General features: G+C 42.5%; 1 protein-coding gene across 2 annotated transcripts in view; it reads left to right on the top strand.

The window, feature by feature from the left end:
* Positions 1-24,584, top strand: part of pde1ca (phosphodiesterase 1C, calmodulin-dependent a) — a 102,505-nt gene that overhangs the window by 40,703 nt on the left and 37,218 nt on the right. For both annotated transcript variants that reach the window (XM_084152252.1, XM_084152253.1), the window contains exons 3-5: positions 19,634-19,747; positions 21,993-22,175; positions 24,207-24,273. In XM_084152252.1, coding sequence (XP_084008378.1) covers positions 19,634-19,747; positions 21,993-22,175; positions 24,207-24,273 — 364 coding nt within the window. The remainder of the gene's footprint in view (positions 1-19,633; positions 19,748-21,992; positions 22,176-24,206; positions 24,274-24,584) is intronic.

Here is a 24,584-nt window from a genome sequence, read left to right as displayed (position 1 = left end):
GGTGCAGTTTTAAGAAAAATAAGTGTTAAGTAAAAAAATTTAAGTAAAAAATAAAAATAACAAATCATTAAAGAGCAGCAGTAAAATGAAATAACAGTAGGGAGGCTATATACAGGGGGTACAAGTACAGAGTCAATGTGCGGGGGCACCAGTTAGTCGAGGTAATTGAGGTAATATGTACATGTGGGTAGAGTTAAAGTGACTATGCATAGATAAAACAGAGTAGCAGCAGCGTAAAAGAGGGGGATGGGTGGGGTGGTGGGGGGACAATGCAAATAGTCCAGGTAGCTATGATTACCTGTTCAGGAGTCTTATGGCTTGGGTAGAGGCTGTTAAGAAGCCTTTTGGACCTAGACTTGGCCATCCGGTACCGCTTGCCAGAGAGAACAGTCTATGACTAGGGTGGCTGGAGTCTTTTAGGGCCTTCCTCTGACACCGCCTGGTGTAGAGGTCCTAGATGGCAGGAAGCTTGGCCCCAGTGATGTACTGGGCCGTACGCACTACCCTCTGTAGTGCCTTGCGGTCAGAGGCCGAGCAGTTGCAATACCAGGCGGTGATGCAACCAGTCAGGATGGTGCAGCTGTATAACTTTTTGCGGATCTGAGGACCCATTCCAAATCTTCCAAGTCTCCTGAGGGGGAATAGACTTTGTCGTGCCCTCTTCACGACTGTCTTGGTGTGCTTGGACCATGTTAGGTTGTTGGTGATGTGGAGACCAAGGAACTTGAAGCTCTCAACCTGTTCCACTACAGCCCGTCGATGAGAATGGGGGCGTGCTCAATCCTCTTATTTCCCCCCCCTGTTGTCCACAATCATCTCCTTTGTCTTGATCACGTTGAGGGAGAGGTTGTTGTCCTGGCACCACACAGCCAGGTCTCTGACCTCCTCCCTGACCAGATTTCATACTCTCCTGTGCTACAGACTGTGTTCTGTCAGAAAGGTAGTTTTGGAACCAAGCCAACACTTAAACCAACCTTTTTTAGTCTATACAACAGCAGGGCATGGTCAACAGTGTCGAAGGCCTTCAATAAGTCAATAAAAAGTTAAACACAGTGATGTTTCTGGTCCTAAGCATCTAGAAGATCACCTACAACCTTAATTACCGCAGTAATTTTACTATGCCTGGCTCAAAAACCTGACTGGAATTGAGATAAACTGAGTTATTATAAAGACAGTCTTTCAACTGTGAGTTCACCAGGTTTTCCAAAACTTTTTCCAGTGCAGACAGTTTAGATATGGGACAATAGTTATCCAACTGGGACGGATCTCCACCCTTATGTAAAGGGGTGACGTAGGCTGCTTTCCAGACTTTTGGAATTGTATTAATCGCCAATGAAACATGTTATATATGAGTGAGAGGGGCAGCAATGATCTCTGCACCCATTTATTGAAAATAAGAGTTCAATTCGTCTGGCCCGGCCACTTTCTTAATATCAATAGATTTTAGTGCCTTTACAACTTCTGAGAGCGCAATCTCTGTATAATGAAATAGATTAACCGTAGGCCGGCTTGCACAGCCTCATTCAAGATTTTAGGATGGAGTTAATTATCAAATAAATGCTCAGTCTTAGCAAAATGCTCATTAAACATGTCAAGCAGTTTATTATTTTCCGTCACGCCCACTGAATTTGAAGTCAATTTCAGCGGAAGACCAGAGGAGATCGTGTTAGCATTCATGGATTTAATGGTTTTCCATAATTCCATCGGGTTATTGAGGTTTGCCTTTGTAGATTCGTTATAGAAGCTAGATTTGCATTTCCGTATTAAGAAGGTGCACTTATTTCTCAGTGCCCTGAATGACCTTAGTTCAATTACCACATACGTGTCTTTAATATAAATAGGTATACCTCCCCCTCACTCACTCGGTCACATCGATAAACATTATAACCAGTCAAGCCTATAGACTGATTTACAACAGATTTCTTAAGCCAGGACAAAACTAAGACACATGAGCCCAGACTTTTATCATGTCCATTTTCCCAACCCTGATCTAGTTTTTAAATAATTTTTAGTCAGACGTTCATCCATAGCCAATGGGCCTGGTTTCTGGGGAATGTTTCCTGACACCAAGAGCATAATAGTAATAATAAAACACCTTAATTTGTTGCTTCTTAAAATCTCTCTACACTTAGAAGACTTTAAAATATCCAAACTACAGTCATCTGTCAAACACAGTTTTTAGCCAGACCAAACACTGCAGATGAGAAAGTTTAATGAGCAGCATGTCACAGTAGGAGTCAAATAGTAACACAATTAGACCCATCTGAAAGATAAAAGCTGCTGTACTATTAGTCAAGGTAGGGTTGGGCGGGATTTCTGGGGTAAGGAGATGAGATTGTTTTTGATAACAGTGAGCCATAACCCAGATAGGCAGCTATTAAAACCATTTTGTACAAACATTTAAAATATGCTGTCTTTTAAAACCTTAAATGCCCTAAAAATGTTCAGCTGTAGCCTACAGGTATAGTTTAGTCAGACACCAAGTGTGTGCCAGAGCGTTGGTGCCTTAGCTACAGCCCCAGCACATTCAACAGCCGCTGGAGGAGTGCACTGTGTGACGAGGTGTGAAAGAAGGAGTCAGGCGCAGGAGGTAAAATACCGAAGTCCAGAGTTTAATCCGTTTGCATAAATCAAACGCCCCAAGCGTCAAACGAAACTATACAAGGAACACATCCACCTTGGCAATAACACAGTGAAATGTAGCTCAACCGAGCTACACGCTCTCACAACAAACAAAAAAACACTTATACATATACTAATTAGGGGAATGAGCACCAGTTGTGTGTGATTGAAAAGACATGACAAGTGGAGTGATGAGAATGGGATCAGCAGTAGCTAGTACTCCGGTGACTACGAACGCCGAAGCCTGCCCGAACCAGGAGGGGGGGTAGCCTCGGCGGAAGTCGTGACACACTGACAGGGAATTCACCTGGTGTGTGGATCTGGTCAACGGCCCAGTCGCCTCACAACACCGCACAGTGAGGCAGCAGCGGGCCCTGTAGACCAGCAAATCACCGGTGGAGAGTCTACCCGGCGAGGGTAGTCTGGGTTAGCAAGCCCAGCGCATCTAGTTCCTTCACAGCGCAGTTACTGACCTCCGGCTTCCACAACACAGCACAGCAAGGCAGGAGAAGACCCCGGCAGAACACAGGTGAAGAACCTGCCCATCGAGGAGTATCCAAGGCTAGTCAGCCCAGCGCATCTAGACCAGTGGTTCCCAACCTTTTTTGGTTACTGTACCACCAACTGAATTTAGCTCTGCCCGGAGTACCTCTGAAGTACCCCCTCATGTAAACATTTTCCATTAGGCCTATAGTCTCCTGAGTCTTCTCAAGTACCCCGTGTGGATAGGTCAAGTACCCCCAAGGTTCCTAGTACCCCTGGATGGGAACCACTGATCTAGACAGTCAGTCACAGCACAGATATGTCCTCTCACGGCTTTCAGGGAGGGCACCACACCGACACAGTCTCCGCGCGTAGAAGCAGCAGACTAGAGTGGTAACACGGTCTTTGCTGCAATGCACACAGGTGAAAATCGGCAGTATGTGGTGGATGTGATGGTAGAAAGTTGTAGTGGATAATGTGAGTCTGAATCACAGTTCCTTCCCACCGTCACTGTGTGGTTAACTCGCAGTTTTACCGCTTTGATTACTTTTTTTGCGTTCAGTGTTGTTCAATGACAAATCTCACAGCCTGTAACGGTTTTGCTAATAAACACTTGTAACACTTGAAACAAACAAACAGCGAGACACACAACACGCTCAGCGGAACTGCCCTGCCGCCATCTTGAACGAGAGTATACACAATTTGACAACTGATAATAATGTCACCCATCAGACTATTGTCAATTTAATCTTGTCTTTAGGCAACTATTATTATATGTGTGAAATTAGTTTAGATATCATTTAGGTGTAGGTTCTAGGTTCATCATCAGCTGCGTAGGCTGATTGGTGGTGAATGGGAAAAATAAATGACATGTCTTAAAACTGCTTATAACACAAATGTTGTTTGTGATAGTGAAATTCTAACAACATGCATGTGTTAAATAGACTTATTTAGGAGAAGTCAAGGACGGAAGGCAGCATGACTTTAAAAATGGCAGAGATATTTCAATTTTAAATTCATATGCTGTCATAATGACTTCCTTGGCGCTTCTAGTGTTAAATGTCAAGCGCATTTTAGCACTCAACTTTGCCAATACGTATTTAACTGAGCCCTTTGTCACACGGGTTGGAGGTTATTTGAAGTATCAATATGAATTTAATGAAACTATTGGAAAACCTTTATTGGATGGAAGAATACGCAGCGTCGTGTTGCCTGTCTCCATGGCTTGCATGTTAATAACTCTTACGAAGGGGGTCGCCTAGTTAAATCTATAAGTAAAAGGTAATCACAGCCTTACTCAGAGACAAGGGGCCTTCAACACAACCAGTCATGTGGCTCTGGTGTGACACTTTACTGCTGGGTACGATCAATACAGAGACAATGTGCATGCTAGGACATATGCGCGCACACGCAAGCACTCACGCGCGCACACACGTACACACAGACACACACACACACACACACACACATACATACACGTACACACACGTACACACAGACGAACAAATGCATACACACAGGCATGCACTCATACTCACACACACACATACACACACACACACACACACATTCACACACATACACACACACACTGCAAATACAATCAGAGACAGACCTCACACACACACACCCAGGGTACTGTGGAGAGATAATATACTGGAGAGAGTTTTTGTTCTCTTATCTGTGGGCATTCTTCTTTCACTCAAAGCACAATGATAGTTTTAATACTCCTTCTTTCCTATGCCTTGAGGTGAGATGACAGTAGGTATATAGATGTCTAATAACCTGTGTGTGTGTGTGTGTGTGTGTGTGTGTGTGTGTGTGTGTGTGTGTGTGTGCGTGCGTGCGTGCGTGCGCGCGCGCGCGCGCATGTGCTTGCATGTGTTTTGTACATAAAAGAGCAGCCGTAATGAACACAAGTCTTTCAGAGATGTTTTGATTCCCTCAATGTATTTCAAATGTTTGACATATCATTCTAAATGGAATATCAATCTTAAAGGTCCCGAACAGTGAAAATAATAATTTTTCATCAAATTGGTTGATATTTGGATGCAACCAGTTCAAAGTAGGGTACCCAAGTATGAACAATGACTGTAGCTGATACATTGATACAGTTTGATCATAAAGTTACTTGGCCCCTCCCCCTTTGTCAAACACTTGGATTCAGGAGGCAGGCATTATGCAATGTCATATAAAGCCGGAAATGTAATACACCAATGGTAGTGTCTTATCATCTTAATTAATTTAAATATGTACTGCCTTAAAATCATCATCACATGGGGGCGCTGTTGGAAGCCAAGGATGTAGCACGCGTCTCCCTATCGCTCCTGAATTAGTGACCAAATTTATATATTTAACTTTGCAAAATTGCATACATTTCTGTTTGCCCAGGCGTCTGAAGAGACCCATAAACAACTCAGTTCAAGTTTAATAAATTTAAATTCGTAATGACATCAACCCGGCCAAAAACAGAGTCTGCAAGAGCAGGCCGCAGCAAGCCTGCAACTTCTCCCGACTCACCCCCGCCACCGAACGCTGCCAATGCCGGCCCCACGGAAACACTGACTGTGGAGATGCTGCAATCCGTGATAGGCACCCTCAAAACCGACATTTTCGGAAAAATTGACTGTCTCTCTACCAATCTCAGGTCAGAGATATCAACGATCAAAGACGAGCTTAAAAAATCTATCGAGAGTATACAGAATAAGCTCGACGCACATGGGGTGACTTTATCGGATTTGGAGCGAGGTGCTACAGACCACAGCACTCGCATTAGCGAGCTAGAGGCTAACGTCGGCTCATTGACAACTAGGGTGGCATTCCTCGATAATAGATGCGAAGATATGGAAAGTAGAATGCGGAGGAACAACATTCGTCTACTGGGAATACCGGAGGGAGTGGAGGGCCCAAGGCCCACGGAGTACATGGCCCAGCTACTTCAGGAGCTGCTCGGGCTAGAGGAGAAGCCATTGCTAGACCGGGCTCACCGCACTCTGCGTAGCCGACCCAGGGATGGAGAACCCCCGCGACCATTTGTCATCAGGGTGCATTTCTTTCACGTCCGCAACGACATACTGAGAAGATCGGGAGAAGCATCCCCTCTTCTACATAAGGGTAAAAGAGTCTCGATATTTGCGGACTACACAACAGCTGTGGCTAAGAGGCGGGCTAGCTTTGGAGCTGTGAAACGCCAACTACACGCCTGCCCGGGCGTGAAGTTCGGCCTCATCTACCCTGCGGGTTTGAAACTGACTTTACCGGACGGCTCCATGCACAGATTCGAGGACCCGGCTATAGCGGCAGATTTCATCAACAAGAACGTGAAAGCGGCTGTTGTACCGCATGGTGTGTAACAAATGGTTGGCTGGCTGGTCTTCCTAGCAGGCTAGTTAGCAGGCCGAATGGGTGACTAACGAAGCCATCTTTGCTGGGTTCATCGACATATGAAGGTCATTCTCTTTTTTATCTCTTTATTTCCAGCCCAGGTTTGCCGCCTCTAATGCCAATATTTGGGGGTCTGCATGGCTGTTTCAGTTTGATCATTTACCATCTGCGTCGAGGTTAAACCTCTCTTAATCGAGGATAGTTTTCCTTAGACTCTGTTGGGGACCATTCTATCCATGTTTGGCTTACTCTAGTTAAATGGTCACTAATCTTAGGTAGCACAGAGTAAGAGTTATCATGCTTAGCTCTAAACTTTCTTTGTATTTAGGGTTTTGCTTGCATCTCATTTGGGGAGATGCTTCGGCAAGGGCGGGTGTGAGGGAAGGGTTTGTTCACTCTCTATTTGTATATAGTTTGTATATGTTTTTTGTGCCTCTTCGCTTGTCTTTGTTTTTTACATTTGCGCTTTTAGGTTCAACTAAGATCTTCAGTTTACATTGTACCTTGTCCTTTACACATCCTCTCTCTCTCTTAAGATATGACTCAGCCTAGTGTAGCCCATACTGCTGGAGGGAATGGCTTTAATTTTCTTACTTGGAACTGCAGGGGCATAAATAACCCAGTTAAACGTAGTAAGGTGCTACACCATCTTCATCATTTGAAAGCTCACATCATCTTTCTCCAAGAAACTCATCTGAAGGTATCACAACACTCAAGTCTTAGGTGCAGATGGGTGGGTCAGGTGTTCCATTCCTCATTTCAGAGTAAGGCGAGAGGGGTGGCTATTTTACTTCACAGATCGGTACCTTTTACATGTTCTAAGGTGATCGCAGATCCCCATGGTAGATATATAATTGTCAGTGGTAGGCTGCTCAATACAAAGGTTCTTCTTGTTAATATCTATGCTCCTAATTGGGACAATGGTGATTTTTTCAAATCGGTTTTCTCTACACTCCCAGATATGTCCACCCATATGTTGATTTTAGGAGGTGACTTTAACTGTTGGTTAGACCCACAATTGGATCGATCCTCCACTAAACCTACCACCTTATCAACCTCAGCTAGAGTTGTTCGAACCTTTATGTCTGAATTCGCAGTCTCAGATCCTTGGAGAATGGTTAATCCAGCTGGGAAAGCATACTCTTTTTTCTCATCGGTTCACCACACTTTTACGCGCATAGACTACTTCCTTGTTGATGACCGGCTCCTCCACTCCATATCTTCATGTTCATATAACCCAATTGTTGTATCTGACCACGCCCCTGTTACTATGGAAGTAGCTTTTCAAAATGTTGACAATCAGCGACCGCCTTGGCGACTAAAAACTCAACTGCTCAGTAATGAACACTTTGTCAATTTTGTTTTGAGTCAAATCGACTTTTTCATGATTACAAATAGAACCCCAAACATCTCTGCGTCTACTCTCTGGGAAACTTTGAAAGCTTATATCAGAGGTGAAATTATCTCCTACACCGCACATGAGAACAAATTGAAAAGGCATAGGTTATCTATGTTAACACGCTGTATTGCCCAATTAGATGACATTTATGCCGTTTCACCATCCCCGGATATTTATAAGGAACGTTTAACTCTGCAAGCAGAATTTGACACACTATTAACAGACCAGGTTACTGAAATGCTTGTCAAGTCTAGGAGCACTTACTATGAACAAGGATATAAAGCCAGTAAATTATTAGCTCACAAGTTACGTCAACTATCATCATCATCTCAGATTACAAAAATTCGTACATCATCTGGGATATCATTAGATCCTGGGGGGATCAATGAGGAGTTCAAGAGATATTACCAGTCTCTATATACCTCTGAAAGTAAAGCGGATACACTGGAATTGGATGATTTCTTCCACTCACTTTCTGTGCCTTCGGTCGGCCGGGATTTGGTTAAAAAATTAGAGCAGCCGATCACTGTTGAAGAACTGTCTAACGCTGTCAAATCCCTTCAATCTGGGAGAAGCCCAGGGCCTGATGGCTACTCGACAGAGTTTTATAAAAAGTTTATCTCCAAAATAGCCCCTATTCTAATTGAAATGTACAATGATGCATTTGTAAATGGTGCTCTCCCACATACTCTCACTCAAGCAACCATTTGTGTTATTCTTTAAAAAAACTAAGACCCTCTTGACTGTGCATCATACCGTCCAATTAGCCTGCTAAATGTGGACTATAAAATTCTAGCCAAAATTCTGGCAACGCGGCTAGAAACAGTCCTCCCATCAATTATCTCTCCGGATCAAACAGGATTTATAAAAAATAGACACTCATTCTTCAATCTCCGAAGATTATTTAATATTATATACAATCCTTCTGTCGACAATACCTCTGAAGCCATTATATCCCTGGACGCGGAGAAAGCGTTTGATCGGGTGGAATGGAAATACCTTTTTTACACTCTAAATAAATTTGGCTTTGGCTCCAAATTCATGACCTGGATAAAACTTCTGTACTCATCCCCCCAAGCCTCTGTCAGGACTAATAACACTCAATCAGATCGCTTCCCTTTGCAAAGATCGACACGTCAGGGTTGCCCTTTAAGTCCCTTACTGTTTGCCCTCGCCATAGAGCCACTTGCAATAGCACTTCGCTCCAACCCCCTCATCAAAGGCATAGTCAGATACGGACACGAACACAAACTGTCTTTATATGCAGATGATTTATTAATATACACATCCAATCTTTCTGTCTCTGTCCCTGCTGCCCTTGCTACTTTCGCATCCTTCGGTCACTTTCAAGCCAACTTTGCTCCTCTCTTAACCCGTACTAAGGACGATTTGGAACGGTGGTCTTTGCTACACCTCTCCTTAGTTGCTAGAATTAACTCTATTAAAATGAATACTCTCCCTAAATTCTTATACCTCTATCAGTGCCTTCCAATATTTCTACCCAATACATTTTTCAAAAAGATCGACGGCCTAATTCTACCCTTTATATGGGACAAAAAGCCTCCTAGGATGCGAAAACAGCTCTTGCAGAGGCCCAAACCAGACGGCGGTCTAGCTCTACCAGATTTCAGATTCTATTATTGGGCCGCTAACCTTAGGATCATTCAGTACTGGTTGCAGAGCAGAGTGATATTCCCACCCCCAACTTGGCTGGAGATGGAGGCTGCCTCGTCTACACCGGCATCATTGTCTTCCCTCGCTCACTCCTCTGTTACAGGCCCTTACTCCTCCTTCACCAATAATATATGTGTCAAAACAACATTGAAGATCTGGAATCAATTTAGGCGCCACTTTGGGTTTCAAACAACCTCTTCCTTGGCTCCGGTAGCCTCAAACCCAGCTTTTCCCCCATCTATGATTGATGGTGCTTTCTCAACATGGTCTAATCTCGGTATTAAAAGATTCAGAGATCTGTATACTAACAATACATTTAGTACGTTTCAACAATTATCAGCTAAATTTGGTCTCCCCAGACATCATTTTTTTAGGTTCTTACAAGTCCGGAGTTATGTCCGCAGCATAGATCCAGGATTCCCCAACCTTTCTGGTGGAACACAGTTCGACACATTTCTCACCCCACTTCCTAATCAGAAAGGCACATTGTCAATAATCTATAGTCAAATTTGCTCACTACAAGCCATCTCATTAAACAATATCAAATCCTCTTGGGAGGAGGAACTGGGTGAGGAAATATCTGATGAACTATGGGAAGGGGCACTCAAAAGGGTACATAGCTCTTCTATTTGCGCTCGACACGGCCTCATCCAATGCAAACTCATTCATAGGGCCCACTGGACCAAAGCAAGACTATCAAAAATTTACAAGGATGTGAACCCTAATTGTGTTCGATGTAACCAGTCCCCTGCTAATCATGTGCACATGTTTTGGTGCTGCCCATCTCCTGTTGGTTTCTGGAAAGACATCTTTAACACACTCTCAGAATTAAGCGGCACACAGATCGAGCCAGACCCTCTCATTGCATTATTTGGAGTTTCCTTACCCACAATACAATTGACCAAAATGAATAAGGATGTAATTGCCTTTGTCACGTTGTTAGCGAGACGATTAATTTTACTTAGATGGAAATCCCCTGCAGCCCCTTCTCATGCTCTTTGGATTAAATCTATTTTGAATTGCATAAAGTTGGAGAAAATAAAACAGACACTCAATGGGTCTGTAGACAAATTCTATGCAAAGTGGGCTCCCTTCTTTTCTTATGTTAAAAGAATACATTTCCCTGCAGTTCCAGAGTGATGTGTATTTATATATTGGTGATGTAAGAAGCCTGGTATGTGCATATACGACATCTCGGATGTTAAGGACGGTAATAACTGTGCTAGCTGACCTATAACAACTGGATCAAAACAGATATTTTTCCTTTTTTTTTTTTTTTTTTTGTGTTTTATCTTATTTATGTGTTTAATGTCTATTTTTTCTTTCATGTCTGTCTCTCTATGTTTTGCTGTATCGTTGTCTTCAAATTGTTGTTCCATATTCATACCAAATAACTTTCAAGTGCAATTATTAACTAAATGCTGGTACTGAAAATTCAATAAACAAAGTATAAAAAAAAAATAAAGAATCATCATCACATGTGCACCTACTTTGTTTACAAAGTAGCTAGCTCAAGCAGAATCTACGACCAAAGATACAGTGGCTTGCGAAAGTATTCACCCCCCTTGGCATTTTTCCTATTTTGTTGCCTTACAACCTGGAATTAAAATTGATTTTTTGGGGGTTTGTATCATTTGATTTACACAACATGCCTACCCATTTGAAGATAGCAAAATTGTTTTTATTGTGAAACAAACAAGAAATAAGACAAAAAAACTAAAAACTATTCACTCCCCCAAAGTCAATACTTTGTAGAGCCACCTTTTGCAGCAATTACAGCTGCAAGTCTCTTGGGGTATGTATCTATAAGCTTGGCACATCTAGCCACTGGGGTTTTTGCCCATTCTTCAAGGCAAAACTGCTCCAGCTCCTTCAAGTTGGATGGGTTCCGCTGGTGTACAGCAATATTTAAGTCATACCACAGATTCTCAATTGGATTGAGGTCTGGGCTTTGATTAGGCCATTCCAAGACATTTAAATGTTTCCCCTTAAATCACTCGAGTGTTGCTTTAGCAGTATGCTCAAGGTCATTGTCCTGCTGGAAGGTAAACCTCCGTCCCAGTCTCAAATCTCTGGAAGACTGAAACAGGTTTCCCTCAAGAATTTCCCAGTATTTAGCGCCATCCATCATTCCGTCAATTCTGACCAGTTTCCCAGTCCATGCCGATGAAAAACATCCCCACAGCATGATGCTGCCACCACCATGCTTCACTGTGGGGATGGTGTTCTTGGGGTGATGAGAGGTGTTGGGTTTGCGCCAGACATAGCGTTTTCCTTGGCCAAAAAGCTAAATTTTAGTCTCATCTTCTGACCAGAGTACCTTCTTCCACAGAGCTAGGCTTAAAGTGGTCCTATGGACAGATACTCCAATCCCCGCTGTGGAGCTTTGCAGCTCCTTCAGGGTTATCTTTGGGTTCTTTGTTGCCTCTCTGATTAATGCCCTCCTTGCCTGGTCCATGAGTTTTGGTGGGCGGCCCTCTCTTGGCAGGTTTGTTGTGGTGCCATATTCTTTCCATTTTTTAATAATGGATATTTTTTTAAAACCCAACCCTGATCTGTACTTCTCCACAACTTTGTCCCTGACATGTTTGGAGAGCTTCATGGTGCCGCTTGCTTGGTGGTGCCCCTTGCTTAGTGGTGTTGCAGACTCTGGGGCCTTTCAGAACAGGTGTATATATACTGAGATCATGTGACTCTTAGATTGCACACAGGTGGACTTTATTTAATTAATTATGTGACTTCTGAAGGTAATTGGTTGCACCAGATCTTATTTAGGGGCTTCGTAGCAAAGGGGGTGAATACATATGCACGCACCACTTTTCTGTAATTTATTTTGTATAATTTTTTGAAACAAGTTATTTTTTTCATTTCACTTCACCAATTTGGACTATTTTGTGTATGTTCATTACATGAAATCTAAATAAAAGTCCATTTAAATTACAGGTTGTAATGCAACAAAATAGGAAAAACGCCAAGGGGGATGAATACTTTTTCAAGGCACTGTACTGGTAACCTTTCATCTGTGGTGTGAATGTTAGATAGCAAGCTACTTACCCGCATGCTGGCAAAAGCACACTGTGTTGTGACTGGATGCCATAGTGTAAAATTAACCTTACCCTATTTTCCGAAGGATGAAGACATCCTGACAGCAGTGGCTGCTTTTCATTTCGGGTGGACAGGCTGCACTGAAAATTACGATCATATCACGCGTTTGCAGTGCACATTTCGAGTGAAGTTGCTTAATCAATTGAGGAGAACATTCGATAGGTCTTGCCAGGAAGCTAACCCTGTACCATCATTGAGATTGGCTCTTACAAGCGATGACCATAATGTCTTAGAACTGCCAACACAAATATTATTATTTCACTTTCCACCTCATTACACCAAGCTATAATTAGAAAATTCAACATCTATTCTGTCTGCACAGCTACCCAGGCAACCACCGCAGCAGGAATGCTGTGATACAAAATCAGCTTTCCCAAGGCAAAGTAAGGGGGATATGCTGTGAAGCCTGTGAAGACAGACCCAACATACTGTAAGTCATTGTTATTCATTGCATCAATTGAGCATTTCAGGCACACAAAATTTCAAAATACAAATATTGAAAGTTTCACAGAAGTGCACAACCAAGTATAGCATATTTCAAACATCAGAAAACACATTGTAGAATGAGTAGATCACTTCATCATCGAATTGATAGCATCATAACTCAGAACATTAAATGAAAGGAAATTAAATTCACTACCGATTTAATAAATATGTACCTTTTCAAAAACATTACAGGCTACGTAGACAGGCTCCTGGATCTCCTCTTCAATGAGGTCACCCTTGATCCAGCATCGTATGTGGGGAAGCTGTGCGAGCTGTCCTTCCCAGGACCCCTGTCTACCCAGTGTGAGAGCCCTGACAAGGAGGAAGCCATATCTGGATTTGTCTCCTGCTTCAATCTTGGGGGTGACTGAAGCCAAATGGGTGACTGAAGCCTGCTTGATTGAAGCGGGGTACATGGGTCCCCCTCGTCTCCCACTCCCCTCCCCATCAATCTCTGTAGTTGGTTGAATTTCCTAAAGCCTAAGTAATTCACTTTTACATTATATGATATCACATTTTGTTACTTTGTATAGTATTTTCAAGCATTCGGACGTTAGATGAGCTTTACAAATTGTACGAATCAATGGGTCCTGCACACTGTGGTGCCTATATTAGGCTTATTGCTTATGGCTCTAATAATTGTTTTTATGTCAAATTATGTCTCTTATTTTTCACCTTTATTTTTCATGAGTGTTCATGTTGATCAATGCTGGCCTATTGTAAATGCCTGGTCAAATAAATGTCTGATCAATACATACTGTACAATTCTGAACATATTGTCATTTATAATGCTAATGCAGTGGCACCAATAAATTGTCCAGTACACTTATTGTATGCTGTTTTCATGTACATTCCCTTATGTCTAAGCTTCTAAGTGACTCAGGCTTTACTAATTATTGTGAAGAAGTGTATCAGTGAACATAATTCTGTAATTAGTTACAAACAATAGAAATACAATTGTGTATTGCTGCTGTTTGTCTGATATCCAACAGTCCATAATAATATGCCATTTAGCAGACGCTTTTTTTCCAAAGCGACTTACAGTCATGTGTGCATACATTTTTACGTATGGGTGGTCCCGGGGATCGAACCCACTACCCTGGCGTTACAAGCGCCATGCTCTACCAATTGAGCTACAGAAGACCACATGCTCTGTTGACCATGAGATAATTTTGCAGAGAAAATGGGTTGAGGCATACTATTTAGGCTTGGAATGACATGTGGCCCATTGTTTACCTTGTCTAATACCATGGCATTGTTGAATACTCGTATCTGATTGGCTTGAAGGGCATTCTAGAGCGTTATAAAAGGGATAATCAACTCGGGGCTCTGGAAAATGCGTTCTCTGGAAAATAATGCAACTCTGTGGAAGGTCAGTTCCCTTCCGCTAGCGCGTCGTGAAACACACGTTCCACATCGTTCATTATTTTCCATAAAACGCATAGCCCCTAGTTGATTATCCCTTACTTATACCATGGCATTGTTGAATACTCGTTTCTGATTGTCTCGAAGGGCATTCTAGAGCGTGCACTATTTCCATTTAACGCACGGTATATCAGCACAGTAGAATTCAATGGCAATACTTAATTCTTACATGTTCTGTTTGAGCTGCTTTTGGAAGCAAAAGTAGAAATGAAAACATTATTGTCATTGTTAAATTCGATTTTCATTATAGCAAGCTAGGACTGATGGTTCGGTTAGCTAAACTAGCAAGTCTGTTTGTTTGGTTACCACGGCAACTACTATAGTTATTTATAAACTTTCTAGCTACTTCCGTGGATGTTGAACACATTTCTACTGGCAAATGAACACATTTCTAGTGGGAAATGTTTTAAATTATAGCCATGGTATAAAAGGAATAATCAACTCAGGGCCCTATGTGTTCTCTGAAAAATAATGCAACTCCGTGGAAGGTCAGTTCCACTCCGCTAGCGTGTTGTGGAACACACCTTCCACGTCATTCATTATTTTCCATAGAAATCATAGCCCCTCATTGATTATGCCTTACGTCAATGACATGTGGCCCATTGTTTACCTTGTAACCTGGGAATGACCACAAGGGCGTTTCAAAGAGCTGTCAGTCAAGGCGAGCTCATGAGCTCCCACCCACTCAGCCTGTTCTTTCAGGCTTCCTGATAGTTAGAGATGAGAGAAAATGTACAATTTCTTCAATTCTGAGCTGTTTAATAGCGTAACAATATTATGGATGATGTTTTGGTCATTCAAAGGCTATTTTTACTTGGGAAATAGGATCACTGTGCTGGACCTTTAACTATTCCTTTGATTTCTAATGGAACGTGTGTGTGGGGGCGATAAATGTAACATTTTGACAGTTAGGTTTAGGCATTCATTCTGAATGGTTAAGGTAAGGGTTAAGGTTTGGGATAGGGTTAAAACAATCCAAATAAAGACGAGTGCCTAGCACTGGGATTGAACATGTGATCCTTGGAGCCGGAGCTCGCAGCTCACGGAACAAAAATTCAAACAACCCTCTGAGCCATAGCTTGCGGCTTACGCCCATCCGCCATCCCCATCCACAACCCTACTTGATGGTAATAGAGCTCACAGTTGCCCCTAGTGGCCTGTTTTGATTTCATCTCACAATGTCATGGGGACCTGGACGAACGTCGAATATCGCCTTGGATCTCGATTGATCTGGCTGAAAGGAATAGAGTGCCATTTGAGACGCGTCCATAGTACCCAGAACAGGTGTCTATGACTAGTGATGAGGTACAATAATATATTATGAATACATATTCATATGATAACCCTTCTCACTATTGAAAGGTCATGTTATTGTTCACTTGCAGGATCCTCTGTAGTTATTGCCTTTTGCCTTTTCTGTCTAATTTCCCCTCTTATCATTCCCAATCAGAGAGGCTTCTGGTAAGCTGTAATCCTTTAATGGGATGACATTGACGTGACTCATTGATTATGTGTTTGTCTGCTAGAGAGCAGACGGGAATCCTCTGAGAGATAGAGGGAAAGGCAGGTTTTTGACGCTTGGCTGATTTCGATAACATCATTAAAACACCATGCCGTTTTTCCTTTATGTTTCGACCTTGTTCTCCTTTTTAAAACAGAGTGGGGGAATTTTATTAACGGTAAAATTATAAAACCGGTAGACTTTTTCCACCAGGGTAAAGAAGAGTATATTAAGATGATGACTGGTCAAAATAATTTTGTCGGTGTGTGCGCGTGTGCATGTTCCGTGGCCCATCCAGAACAGAGTGGAGTTATTTGATAGACCTCAGACTGTTTCATGTTACTAAGAAAGAACTGGAGAGTCTATGGTGTCATGGTTTCTGTTGCTCTGTTCTCCAATCTCCACCGTGCTCCGGGGGTAAAATGGATTCAAACGTAGACTGTGTCTGGGAGTCAGGTTCTCTAACAGTAGGTCGTTCAGTCAACCTATTATGGACTTGACCCATTACAGCAAATTGAGCTTGAAGTGTTTTTCTACGGAACAGTGAATAGGGCAATTCATGTATTTTCAGCTAGATATATGTGCCTTATTTGCTAAAAGGCTTATCATAACATATTACTGTGACATTATTGATAATTCTGCCACAAGAGCTACCTTATTTAACCCTAGATCAAATATGAGTGTAATGACTAGGAATTATAGGTTAAAATCTCGCTCTTGGTTTCCTCTCCTGTAATGGCAGGAGAAGTGAATAACAACACAGTTAAATCCATGGAGAAGTGCTTTTGTGATTTCACCCATCATCTCTCTCCCCCGTCTGTTTGTACCTTGTGTGGCCCTAGCAGCTGTGGGAAGATTTGGGTCAAACCTGTCCCCATGTGTGACCCACACACTCCCGAACAAACACACACACACACACACACACATATGTTCGCATACACACACACTTAAAACACACATTGTGCTCATGTGCTCACATATTAGTCACGCATTTACACACAGACACTTTTACCCACAATTACACTCTGATGCACTCGCACTGTCACACATTCAAGCCTAAACGTGCACACACACACAAATTCTGCTTTCATCACCAGAGCTGACATATAAACCCTTACACTTGTGACATTGTGTCATACTTATTATGAGTGTGACTACAAATGAGTGACACTGACTATGTCAAAAGACCGGCTGTCAACACAGCACAGATACACACCAACCTGGACTTAGGGGCAGACATAACATCTGGGACACTCAAATTAGTATAATATGTTAGGTTTGCTATGGTATGTATTAATTTTCATCTGATATGTTACAAATTACAAATTACAACTGGTATGATATCTTACGAATTACAGTTCGTATGATATGTTATGAATTACAATTCGTATGATATGTTACGAATTTGGAATAGGTATGATATGTTACGAATTCCAATTTGTTGTGGCCAACGTTAGCTAGGTGGCTAGGTGGCTAAATCTAACGTTAGAGTTAAGGTTAAGGTTAGTGTTAGGAGTTAGGTTAAATTATTAGATAATCTGGTAAGTAGTTGTAAAGTAGCTAAAAAGTAGTAAGTAGTTGCAAAGTTGCTAATTAGCTAAAATGCTAAAGTTGTCTGTGATGAGATTCGGACACTCAACCTTTGGGTTGCTAAACATTCAAGTTATACGTTGACCCATCCACCCCGACCAACCACCCTGCTTTCATTTTTGCCTTAAGTAACCTTTTGTCTTATGTAACCATACTAAACGTAATATTTAATACTAAATGGAGTGTCCCGGATTTACTGGTATTATGTTACGTCTAGTCCATGAGACTAGCCTGTAGACACTCACATACAGTACAAACACACACCTATACACTGCACAGACAGTACAGAATGCATTTAAAAAGTCTCACCCATATTCACAATCACATTTCACATAAAGAAATAGATACACAACATGGTCATGTATTCAGACACACACACACACACACACAGCCAGTGCAATGATCAAGCAGAGGTGTGTAGAGGTGAGAGTTATTAGCAGGAGCTAATCTTTAGTCTAGCTAGGAAGAGTTATTACAGTGTCACATACTGCTGTCCCAGATGGTACTCCTGTAAATACCAATCAGCTCTCTGCTTTGGACCTGAGCTGCTGTTTATTGGGCTTTGTTTGCAGCACGATTATCACTGTTTGCTCTTTGTAGTTCCAATTTCATTTTTTCTTTATCCAGGCAATTTTTTTCTGTCATGTCAGCTGGTGTGTGTATGTGTGTGTGTGTGTGTGTGTGTGTCTTCCTAGTGTTTTCCCCTGTCTACGTGCCAGTTCACAAGCCTGTGTAGTCCACGAGTATGAGAAAGACTACAAATCATCTCAGAGGACCTGGGGATTGTAGCGATGACAGTGAAGACCTCTAACGCCATAACAACAATCTGTCAATCATCCTGTGTAATCATATGATAGTTACGATAATGTTTTGATGAGGTGATCAGTGATTGGGAGGGAGTAATGTATCCTCTGACCTCAGTGTCCTTGGCTGGGCATTCTGATTAAAGGGGATTTTGAAATACCCCTGCAGCTCTCTGCTCTATTGTCCGTTAGTTTTCCAATATTATTCACAATTATCTAATTTGACTTGCATATCAAATAGCTTAGAGTTCAGCCACCACAACAGCGTTAGGAGTTGTTGGAAAGAGACCAGGATTCAAACAAATGCAGAAAAAATGACCTTTACACTGCGGTTGATGGTTAACGGTGATTTCAGCTTAAGCCGACATCTGTACAAATGGACTGTGACTTGGGCATTTGTGCCATCTGAAAGCAGCTATGGCAGGTTGTATCAGGGCAGACTGGGCTGGCTCTTTAAGGGGATTGTGATTGCTGGGGTTTAGACTCTGGCAGAGTGGGCTTTGGCTAGCAGTCCTCTATTGGCGATCTGTGTGTGTCATACTGCATGTCCAGCCAACAGTGTGGCATGCATGAATACACAGCTGAATAGCTTCCTCTCTCCTTAGTTAACCTCACATCCTTCCTTTTTAATTTGACTTGACCAAATATTCTGTTCATCTACCAGTTACTCGAACCTTCACATCCCTCCTCAATAAGGTGTCAAACACGTTAATTCATTGTTTAATCACGTTTTGTTAATATATTACAAACATAGTTAGCACAGGGCTAGTAGTGAGACTGCTGTCTCTGTGCCATTGGTGGGTGTGATATGGAGGTGTACCAGGTGACTGTCTAAATGTCTAGCTAACTTTAGCATAACCAAATAGGATTATCCAATGATCCAATTATATTTTTATTTTTAGTCTGCCCTACTTTCAGGACTACAGTTTTTTTTTTTTATATAGTCATTATGGCCTGAATAGATTGCTATTTTTCAGGGTAGTGTGTGGTTTTACAAGTCCACTTAAATTGTAAAAATAAGCCACGCATAATAACACATGCATAAAAGCACACACATTGCGGCAATTGTTCTGCCAATACGGTGGCACGATCTAACTTTTAATGCCTGCAACTGTAGAAGCATGAGAACTCATGAGACGTGTTTTTGTTCCCTTTCTCCAGGTTGCGATGCTTGGTGAAACAGTTGGAACGAGGAGAGGCGTCCGTCGTCGACCTCAAGAAGAACTTGGAGTATGCAGCCTCAGTCCTGGAGTCTGTGTACATCGAGGAGACACGGTATGGATACCTTATCATGGGCACAACAGTACAGTAGATTGGTCAATTCCACTATACATATTACATACAGTATCTGACATATTCTGTGTGAACTATTATTATTATTATTAGTTATTTCTCAAAATGTTCTGTCCTACAGAATGTTATTCTCTCTCTCTCTCTCTCTCTCTCTCTCTCTCTCTCTCTCTCTCTCTCTCTCTCTCTCTCTCTCTCTCTCTCTCTCTCTCTCTCTCTCTCTCTGTCTCTCACTCTCTCTCTCTCTCTCTCTCTCTCTCTCTCTCGCTCTCTCTCTCTCTCTCTCTCTGTCTCTCTCTCGCTCTCTCTCTCTCTCTCTGTCTCTCACTCTCTCTCTCTCTCTCTCTCTCTCTCTCTCTCTCTCTCTCTCTCTCTCTCTCTCTCTCTCTCTCTCTCTCTCTCTCTCTCTCTCTCTGTCTCTCTCTCTCTCTCTGTCTGTCTCTCTCCCCATCTCTCGCTTACTCTCCTGCACTTTCTCTCTCCCTTATGGAAAAACCACATGAATGTGATCTTATGTGAAATGAATGTGATAACATGTGACAACATGTAAAAGCAACATGAAACTACACATGTGAAAACAATGAGCACGTGAAAACATGATCAGAATTTCAACAAGTGATACCATGAAACTACACGTGACAACATTTGAACATTTTTCACATGTAAAACTGCAAATTAGATTTTCACATGTGAATGTTTTTCACATGTGAAAGTGCAAATTCAATTTTCACATGTGAAAGTTGTTCACATGAAAATGCAATTCCACATGTGAGATTTAGGTTTTCACATGTGAAAGTTCTAAAACATGTTATTCTCCTGACATGGGAAAAGGTGGTGTTAACATGTGAACTCTAATTTAATAAATGTAATCATATGGTTTCACATGTGAACAATTGACCTCACATGTCTCTTTTGTTTTCACATGTGAAAGTTTCAGCTCAACATGGGAAAACAACTATTTCACATGTGAAAATGTGATTTCACATGTGAAATGCGATTTTCACACGGGAAACTGTACATTTCACATGTGTTTTTTGGGAAGGGAAGTAATGAAAGGTATGGGTATTTTAAGGTAAGTGGTACGCTGTTAAACTAAAATAGTGTAAACATCTTTAATCAATATGATTACATTTGACATGATGACTTAGAGCTGACTTTCCAATATGACTCCACTTGGGATTTAAACTCACAACCTCTGGATTTGGGGTACGCTGATCTTTCTAATGCGCCACAAAGTCTGTAGCATTTTCAGAAGTCTCCTACAGATTCAATACCTATAATACATCTCTGCACTTAGCAAAATAGTGCCATCTGCACTGCTATTTTAGTTATCAGATAATATGACTATTCTCTCATCATTGATTTCATTTACTTATTTCAGCAATTTGTAGTTTTGACCAAAGTGTAGGAATACAGGTGAAATCAGTTATTGACACCGACATGGTGACGTAGCAACAAGATTGGAATGCAATGGTTGTGAATTCAAATCCCAAGTGAGGACATGTTGAATAATAATTACAGTATAAATAAACATAAACAATGTAATCATGTGTTTCAAATATGTAAATTGAAAACACTGTGACCGCGTGACATTCCGGGGACATCCTAATGAATGTTAAATTTTTTATGCAGGATATCACCTGTGAAATATCATGTGAAAAATATAAATGTGAAATTTCATGTGAAATATCATCACATGTGAAGTGTTCCAAAACCATATGGTTTCACATGATTTGTGAAAGGTTATGTGATCACATGAAAATCCACATGTGAAACTTAATGTGAAATATCATCACATGGTTTTTCAGTAAGGTCTCTTTCTCTCTCTCTCTCTCTCCCGCTCTCTCTCTACCTCCCTCTCCCTCTCTCTGTCTATCTCTCCCTCTCCCTCTCTCTGTCTCTCTCTCCCTCTCCCTCTCTCTGTCTCTCTCTCTCGCTCTGTATTCCCCTCTCTCTCTCCCTCTCCCTCCTCTGTCTACACATATTTGTTAGAGAGAAAGAGAGCAGAATTGGGTTTTAATGAAAAACCTTATCAAGTGCTCAAAACAAAGTAGTTATTTTAACTTGATTGAAATATTATTGATGAGAAGAGATGGGCCCTGCTCTGTGTGTGTGTGTGTGTGCACGCGTTTGTGCGTGTGTGTACATGCATAAATGCATACTTGTGCATCCATGCATGCACGTATCTGCGCATATATGTGTGTGTGCATGTGTCCGTCCCTCTCTGCAGACGGTTGGTGGACACAGAGGATGAGCTCAGTGACATCCAGTCGGACTCGGTGCCGTCGGAGGTGCGTGATTGGCTTGCCTCCACCTTCACGCGTCAGATGGGTCTGATGCTGCGCCGGACCGAAGAGAAACCGCGCTTCCGCAGCATCGTACACGCAGTGCAGGCTGGGATATTTGTTGAGAGGTTAGTTTGTCCTACAATGTCCTCCGAACATGTAGTATGTTTCTTACTAAACTGGGAGAGCAGCACTGACAGTAACACACTGTCAGTGTATTTGTGAAGAGGTTGATTGTCCTACAAATTCACTACACTGCCAAAAGTATGTGGACACCCGCTCGTCGAACATCTCATTGCAAATTCATGGCCAATAATATGGAGTTGGTCCCCCCTCTGATGCTATAACATCCTCCACTCTTCTGGGAAGGCTTTCCACTAGATGTTGGAACATTGCTGCGGAGTCTTGCTTCCATTCAGCCACAAGACCATTAGTGAGATCGGGCACTGATGTTGGGAAATTAGGCCTGGCTCGCAGTCGGTGTTCCAATTAATCCTAAAGGTGTTCGATGGGTTTGAGGTCAGGGCTCTGTGCAGGCTAGTCAAGTTCTTCCACACCGATCTCGACAAATGATTTCTCTATGGACCTTGCTTTGTGCACGGGGGCAATGTCATGCTGAAACAGGAAAGGGCCTTCCCGAAACTGTTGCCACAAAGTTGCAAGCACAGAATCGTCTAGAATGTCATTCTTCACTGAAACTAAGGGGCCTAGCCTGAATAATAAAAAACAGCCTCAGACCATTATTCCTCCTCCACCAAACTTTACAGTTCACACTATGCATTCGGGCAGGTATCGTTCTCCTGGCATCCGCCAAACCCAGATTCATCCATCGGACTGCCAGATGGTGAAGCGTGATTCATCCCTCTAGAGAATGCGTTTCCACTGCTCCAGACACCAATGCCGGCGAGCTTTACACCACTCTAGCCAACTCTTGGCATTGTGCATAGTGATCTTAGGCTTGTGTGCGGCTGCTCGGCAGCTCCCGAAGAACAGTTATTGTGCTGACGTTGCTTCCAGAGGCATTTTGGAATTTGGTAGAGAGTGAATTTTTACGTGCTACGCGCTTCATCACTCGGCGGTCCCGTTCTGTGAGCTTGTGTGGCCTACCACTTCGCGGCTGAGCCGTTGTTGCTCCTAGACGTTTCCACTTCACAATAACAGCACTTACAGTTGACCGGGGCAGCTCTAGCAGGTCAGAAATGTAACAAACTGACTTGTTGGAAAGGTGGCATCCTATGAAGGTGCCACGTTGAAAGTCAATGAGCTCTTCAGTAAGGCCATTTTACTGCCAATGTTTGTCTATGGAGATTGCAATGCTGTGTGCTCGATTTTATACACCTGTCAGAAACGGGTGTGGCTGAAATAGCCAAATCCACTAATTTGAAGGGGTGTCCACATACTATTGGCCATGTAGTGTATATGATCTGTGTATTTCATACTGAACTAGGATATACCACATTCATCTCCCTGTTAGTCTCTCGCGACAGACTGTTAACAATAACAGCCCCCAGCATCAAATCAAGTAGCTTGCATTTAAGATTTGTTTCTGGGTCCCAGGATTATCTCATGCTAGCAGTTACCCATAGACTTCCAGTCATTGCGCTAATGCTAGTTAGCATTGGCTCCCGAAACTACCTCTAACTTCCTTCATACTGGACATAGATACATAAAAATGGTATCCAATTCATATGCCTCTGGGGAAGTAGATAAAGGGCCTCATTGCCAAAATCCTGAAGTATCCCTTTAATGGACAGGAGTTCCATATTTTTCCCTACTGTCAATGGAGCCATCAAAGTAATTTTGTCCTGTAGAGAATGCCTTATCATAAAGAACCCTACATGAAAGTGTGTGCATCCAGCAATCTCTGGCCAAGCCCTGGGTGGGTTTATTTGATAGCATACGGTATGTATCAGTCTCACAGTAGAAGCGTAAACCCCAGCCTAGATGATAAGCATTGGGAAGGTCACCCATCACATCCCTGTTGTGAGGTATTTCCCCCAGAACCATCCTCCCCTTACCCTTGAAATGGTAATACCACTAGCCATCTCCCCCCGTCCACCTCCACCAATCAGTGGTCCTTGGGTCTCTGGGTGTCCTAACATTGTGTGCATGGGCGTGTGTGTGTGTGTGCATGCGTGTGTGTTATCTCTCCCTGACAGGATGTACCGCCGGACGTCCAACATGGTGGGATTAAGCTATCCGCCCAGCGTGATCACGGTGCTCAAGGTATTAAGAATCGCGACCTGGCAAGGACGGCAATAGGCCAACGAGGCAGGGGAAGTCTGAGATGTGCCAATGGGGTGGCGGGGAGGGAGGGCCAGGCCTGCGAAATACCAGGCCTGGCCCTCCCTCCCCGCCACCCCAAGCAGGGGCAACCAAGATATAACCATACATCATTCACAACCTCACCCTATTTCCTTCAAATAGCCCCTCACATACACAGTATATGATGGAATATATATGTGTAGAATCACAGTACATACAGGCTGCATGCATTAATTTCAAGCCATTCTCCTCCGATGCCAGAACACACAAGG

The sequence above is a fragment of the Coregonus lavaretus genome, assembly GCF_964263955.1.
Source record: "Coregonus lavaretus genome assembly, chromosome: 34".
Classification (NCBI taxonomy): domain Eukaryota; kingdom Metazoa; phylum Chordata; class Actinopteri; order Salmoniformes; family Salmonidae; genus Coregonus; species Coregonus lavaretus.
Note: the sequence above shows the minus strand (reverse complement) of the source record. Positions and strands in the feature narration are given on the sequence as shown.